At 61.9% G+C, this 6,000-nt stretch overlaps 1 protein-coding gene across 2 annotated transcripts; it reads left to right on the top strand.

Moving 5' to 3' along the window:
• Positions 1–360: 360 nt before the first annotated feature.
• On the top strand, positions 361–5,371 carry LOC103814675 (rac GTPase-activating protein 1-like). 2 transcript variants are annotated; one of them, XM_030240229.2, is made up of 17 exons: positions 361–619; positions 743–945; positions 1,029–1,165; positions 1,367–1,445; positions 1,633–1,686; positions 1,822–1,869; positions 2,314–2,391; positions 2,746–2,866; positions 3,092–3,282; positions 3,493–3,654; positions 3,798–3,893; positions 3,964–4,165; positions 4,242–4,347; positions 4,484–4,616; positions 4,692–4,794; positions 4,902–5,019; positions 5,093–5,371. In XM_030240229.2, the coding sequence occupies exons 1-17, from the start codon at positions 478–480 to the stop codon at positions 5,142–5,144; spliced, it is 2,025 nt and encodes a 674-aa protein (XP_030096089.2). In that variant the 5' UTR covers positions 361–477; the 3' UTR covers positions 5,145–5,371. The 2 variants fall into 2 exon arrangements, with proteins under 2 accessions (XP_030096089.2, XP_030096094.2); XM_030240234.2 differs by lacking the exon at positions 1,822–1,869.
• The last annotated feature ends 629 nt before the right edge of the window (positions 5,372–6,000 follow it).

The following is a 6,000-nucleotide window of genomic DNA, read 5'->3' as shown; positions in this document are numbered from 1 at the left end:
GCCCTACCCGCGTCGTTCCCGGGATGCGGGCGTGGGAAAGCGGTGCCCCCTCCAGCGTCCCTGTACGCCCAGCGCCTCCCTCGCCCGCTAGTCCCCTCGATGCCCCAAGTACCCCGTACCTACTGCCCCTGCACCCCTTAAGTGCTCTCATCAGGTACACCCAGAGCCTGGGCATCCCCCGCACCCAAAGGCAACCCTCACCCTGCTCCGCAACACTGCAGCCAGTGCTGCCACCCGCACCCCGGGGCATCCCACGCCCTAAGATCCCGGGAATGCTCACCGAGCCGGCAGCCGCCGGGCCGGCGGGTGGGACCCCGGTGGCGGCGGGAGGCGGAGGCGGGGCCGGGGCGGGCTCCTCCCCGGCCCCCGGCCCACATAGGCCGGCCGGGAGAGCCACTCGCCCCCTCGCCTGCGCCGTCCCGAGGCCCCACGGAATATCCCGGCGGAAAGCGTGGAGCAGGAGCTGCGGGTGGATACATGCAAAGGGGCTTCCTGGCTGCGGGGTCCCGGCCCCGTCCCGTCCCGGGCGGCGGGATGCTGCGGCAGCGTTGCGGGCGGCTCCTGGCCCGGCTGGAGCAGGGGCTGCAGCTCCTGGAGCTCGGCGGCAGCGTGGAGGAAGGTGAGTGTGTGTAACCCTTCAGCCCAGGGCACACCGGCACTCTCTCTCTGCCGTCGGCGTGGTCCGGGGAAGATGGGGGCTGGCCCCCCGTCCCGGCTGACCACCCGCTGCTGTTGTGCCCAGACTGCATCCGGATCGCTCGGTGCTTTGAGGCGACGCGCCAGAGATGCTGCCGGCTGGAGCAGGATGGGCGTCGTGCCCGCGAGCAGCTGGCCCGTGTGGAGGCCGAGCGGGCAGCACTGGAGGTGAAGCTCAAGCACGCCCGAAACCAAGTGGAGGTGGAGATGAAGAAGCGGCACCGGGCAGAGGCTGAGCTGGAGAAGCAGGTCGGGGGCTGGCTGCAGGGGTACCCTGCGGGGCTGGCTGCGGGGCCCTCAGCCTGCTCACCACCAGGAGTTTTCACTTGCAGGAGCGAAAACTTCAGCTAGTCCTCGAGTTGCTGATGCGGGAACCATGGGGCAGCGAGGCTCTGAGCAGAGAGCAATGCTCTGTTCTCAGTGCCCTGGCTGGCCAGCGCCTTGGGGCAGCCTTGGCACCCAACAGGAGGTGAGCAGGGGTGGCAGTCCTCACCCTGAGCCCTCGGGTAGCCCTGGGGTCGGCTGTGCCCCCCTCCCCCTCATCCCTGCTGGGTTTGAGGGGCCGGCTGGGCAAGGAGGTGCCTGGGCTCTACAGAGGCATCAGCTGTAGGTTCCCAGGAGCAGGTGCTGGCTGGGGGGGGGAATTGCTCCAGCTGAGCTCACTCTGCAGGTCATCTGCAGTGGACGAGTCGTGCCAGTCCCTCCTGTCCCACTCGGATATCAGCTATGACCGCACTGAGGATGATGTGGTAAGAAGTGTTTGGCTGTGAGTCTTGGGGTTTACCCCAATGGTGAGGGGGTCATTTTGCCCCACTTCTGCAGAGGCACAACCCCTTTCTATATCCATGGTTAGGGGTGGGCTGCTATCAGAGCTGGAGATGAATGCTGGGGATGCCCCTGGCCTGATGCAGCCCCAGACTCCCTGCTGCCTTTCAGGATGTTGATATGACGGTTGTGCGGACCCTGAAGCGCAAAGCTCCGGACAGGCAGGTATGAGGAAATGCTGGGATGTGGCAGTTTCGGGGGCTGGTGTTGAGGTGGTGTCTGTGCCTCTGTGTGGGTGAGGATCCCCCAGCTCTGATCACACTCCTTCAATGTGCCCTTTGGGTTCCTCTGCCCACCCAGGTCCCAGTGTGCATCCCAGACTGGGGTGCTGGCCCTGTGCCATGCAAGGTGAGGACACGCAGATACATCTCCATCCCAGTACAGGAGGCTGCAAGGAGCCTGGCAGGGAATTTAATTTATTGATGCTGTGTTGGGAGCATCGTCTCTCGGCAAACCTCCCACGATCAATAGAAACTCCATTACGCTCCACCGTCGCCCAGCTGGGCTCCTCAATAATTCATCACCATGTGCAGGGCATCCTGCACCCCGCTCTGCTTGCACCTCTGCATTGCAGGCCTGACCTGGCTTCCCCCAGCCCCAGGGCTGGCTCTCACCTGTGGGGAAGCCTCAGTCCCCATGACGCCCAGTGTGGGGCAGATAGTGCTTGCGGAGTAGGGTGAGACTGGGATTTTTGTTGGGCTGAGGCCACTTGGCTTGGGTACTCTGGGGAGTGGGGAAATGTCAGGGAGGGGAGCATCTCTGCCTGCTCTTCATGCTGTCTTCTGTTTCCAGCGTGTGTCCCTGGCCCCTCAGGTTGGCCCTGTGGTGATGGCAAAGCGGCACCGTTCTTCTGTGGTACCCCATAATGCCGTGAGTAGGGACCCCAGCGTGCCCTGGGCATGGATGGGGTGCATGGGCTTTCCCAGTGCCAGAAGGCAATGCTGCAGCCCTCAGTCCTGTGGATACTGTGGGACAGTTCTCAGCTGTCTCCTCTGGGTGCCTGTGTCCTTCAGCCTGTATTACCTTGATCCCAGTGGAGACAGCATCCCTGGCTATGCTGAACCACTGTCCTGAAGCCTGCATCCCCCTGTGCCCATGGGGGGCAGCATCCCTGGCTGTGCAGGACCACAGAGATGGGGATCAAGTGGACCAGAGATCATGTGGGAGATGTTGGAGAACTGTGGGGCTGCTGTCATGTGTCTTATTGGTCTCTCATTTTAACAGATGAGTGTCCCCTCTATGCCCCCTCCTGCTGAGGTCCCAGGCCCTGCTGACAGCCTCGTGCCTCCTGTTCTGGTGCCTCAACGCCGCTCTCGCCAGGGACATCGTGTCTCCACACATGCAGGTCACAGGAAGGGCTGAGAAGGGGTTTGATGGGTAGTATGGGACCAGCCCCAAGGTGTTGCTGTCACAGGGGAGGGAGGGGATCTGTTGGGGGATGCTTGTCCCCACCGTGGAGGTACTGGGGCCCTCTGGACATGCCAAATGCCACTGCCTCATGTAGGGACTCCCTGGGAGGTGGAAAGCCTCCTCACATCCTAGCTGGTAGATGGAGTGGCTTGCCTTTCAGGTCTCCCTCCACGGCCTCCGCCCTCTGCAGAGCTGACCACGGTTTGGGGCACCAGTGAAGGTCTGGGCTGCTGTGCTGCGGGGCAGGAGAGCCACACTGAGGGCAGCTCAGTGGGACAGCCAGCACCAGCCCCCTTCCCCTCACCCCCCCGCAGTCTCCCACCAGTCCAGCACAAGTTCACCTCCAAAACGGTGAGTGACCCAGCCTCTCTCTCCTCTGGGGAGGAGGGCAGGGGAGAGAGTTATGGGGTCAGGGGCAAGGCTGTCCTTCATTCCCTAGCCCCTTAGCTCCACCTGCAAGGGGAGTGGATGGAGACAGTGGGACCTGGCTGGGGGAAAATAAAGGAGTGTTACTGGGTATCTGCAAGAAGGGGAGCCCCTGATACTGTTCCCCCTCTCCAGGTGATCCGCCCTGAGCCATGTGGTGTCTGTGGTTCCCGCATCCGCTTTGGGAAGACTGCCATTAAGTGCTGCCAGTGCCAGCTGCTGCTACACACCAAGTGTCAGGAGCAATGCCCCAGCCTCTGCACACCCAGGCCTCACCACCATGCCTGGCCCCAGGAGGTGAGGGGGCACAGCAGTGCTTGGGGGGCCTCTCCATGTCCTCATGAGGCTTCAGGGCTACTGGCTCTAGGATGCTGAGCCTCTCCCACCCTGGCTACAGGGCTGGCTGGTGGCACAGCACAGGTTGGCATTGTTCTCCCCAGGGTGTGCTGGCTGACTTCGCACCCTCCACGCCGCCCCTGGTGCCCACGCTGGTGGTGCAGTGCGTGAATGAGGTGGAGAAACGAGGCTTGACAGAGGTAGGGGCCAGGATGGTGAAGGCGGCAATGCTGTGGTTCCCAGAGCTGAGCCCTTTTCCCTGTGCCCCAGACAGGGCTGTACCGGGTGCCAGGTGCGGAGCAGCTGGTGCGGGAGTGGAAGCGGAAGCTGCTGCGGGCTGGGGGAGCGCTACCTGCCCTCAGCAGTGTGCCTGACATCCACGTGGTGTGTGGGGTGCTCAAGGATTTTCTGCGGGGACTCAAGGAACCACTGGTCACCTTCAGCCTCCACCCTGCCTTCCTGAGGGCTGCTGGTGAGCAGGGGTCCCAAGGTGAGGGAGGGGAAAGGGACTGCTTCTCCCCTGACACTGCTCCCTGGTGCTGCCACAGACATCCCCGATGATGCTGCCAGTGACACAGCCCTGTGCCATGTGGTGAGCAAGCTGCCCCCAGCCAACAGGGATACCCTGGCCTTCCTCATGCTGCACCTGCTCAGGTGAGTGGCTCATCCTAGCACAGGTCTGTCCCCATCTTTGCCCTTCACCCAGGCTTTGTGCCTTAGAGAGGGGAAGCTGCAGATGAGGAGCCCCTGGGCTTGGCAGCATGCTCACACCCTCTGTCCCCCCTTGCAGGGTGTCACACAGTCCTGACTGCAAGATGGATGTGCTCAACCTGTCCCGTGTGTTTGGCCCTACGCTGGTGGGACACAGCTCAGCCAATCCCACACCGCTCGCCATCATGGAGGACACGCCTCGGCAGTGCAAGGTGAGGGGGTCCCTGAGGTGTGGGGTGTACCCTGGGCACTGCCAGTGTCCCCATCCTACACCTCTCTCTGCCCAGGTGGTGGCTCGTCTCCTTTCACTGCCACCCAGCTTCTGGAGAGGCTTTGTGGATACAGAGCAGGAGAACCTGGTGCCAATGCCAGCCCTGGGAGGTGAACGTGGTGAGCACAGGAGCCCCAGCCCCCACCCACCATGGCCTTTGGCATCCTTTAAGTGTCCTGGTTGTCCATGGCTGGGATGAGATAGCTGTCCCCAATTTGTTCTGCAGAATGCTTCTTCCAGCCCATTGCCTCTCTGGAGCCCAAGTCAGGCCAGCTGAGCCCAGCTGGTACCTGCTGCCTCCCCAGTACCCTAAGGAGCTGCGTGGGCAAGGCCAGCCGGCCCCCGTGAGTGCTGTCGGGCGTGGGTGGGACCCAGGGGAGCTCGCTTTGTACCCCTGACTCATCTCTCCCCACGCAGGCAGGGGCCAACCCCGAAGAAGGTGGGCCGGTTCTTCCCTTCTCCTGTGTAGCCTGCAGCAGTGGCTCCCTCCAGACGCGGAGCTGGCACTGGAGGAGGAGCAAACACTGCAAGACCAGGCAGCTGCCTGTGGGGTGACAGTGCTGAGCTCAAAGCTCTGCTCTGCTTCCCTGGGGACTGGGGAGCAGAGCTGGCTCTGTCCAGCTGTGGTGGCAGGGACACTACACTAGTGCTTGTACTTTGAATCAGGTTTGTATTAAATGTTTGCAGTAAAACACACCTGTCTGTGGCTGCTGTCTGTCCTGCCCTGCTGCTGCCAGGGGTTGAGAGCCTGGCTGTGCAGCAGACAAGAGCTGAGCAATGCTCCACAGAACCTGTGCTTTGGGTGGGCAGGCAAACCCCCTCCCACCCGAGCTGAAGCCCTGTTCTTCTGCTCTGGAGCCCCGGATGTGGGAGGCCCCTCTTTGAGCCCAGATGTTGGCCTCAAGTAATTGGAGCTTTTGCCGCTCAGGGCAGGACAACCTTAAAGTATTTCCAGACTTCCTGGCACCTCAGCGGAGGCCTCTTTAACTCCTTCCTCCCCTCCAGCTCAGGCAGTGCTAGAGGAGCACAAAGCCCAAGCAGGGCTGGAATGTACAGCTTTCCCTCCAAGAGAGCTAAGCAGGATCATGCTGTAATGGAGCAATGTCCCAGGAAGGGCTTGCCCTCCAGCTAACTCTGCAGAAGGGGCAACCAGTGCAGAGGGAGTTTAGGGAAAAGAGGCGTTACACAACAGGGATAAGAAATGCCCCTGTGCCACATCAAGCAGCCAGTAAACCTTTGTCCCTACTAAAACCCAGACCAGATGGGGCACATGAGAGAAAATTCATGTGCAATCCTGAATGCAAGTACTTTGGCTCAGTTTTCTC

The sequence above is a fragment of the Serinus canaria genome, chromosome 7, assembly GCF_022539315.1.
Source record: "Serinus canaria isolate serCan28SL12 chromosome 7, serCan2020, whole genome shotgun sequence".
NCBI lineage: Eukaryota > Metazoa > Chordata > Aves > Passeriformes > Fringillidae > Serinus > Serinus canaria.
This window is presented reverse-complemented; position numbering and strand designations above follow the sequence as displayed.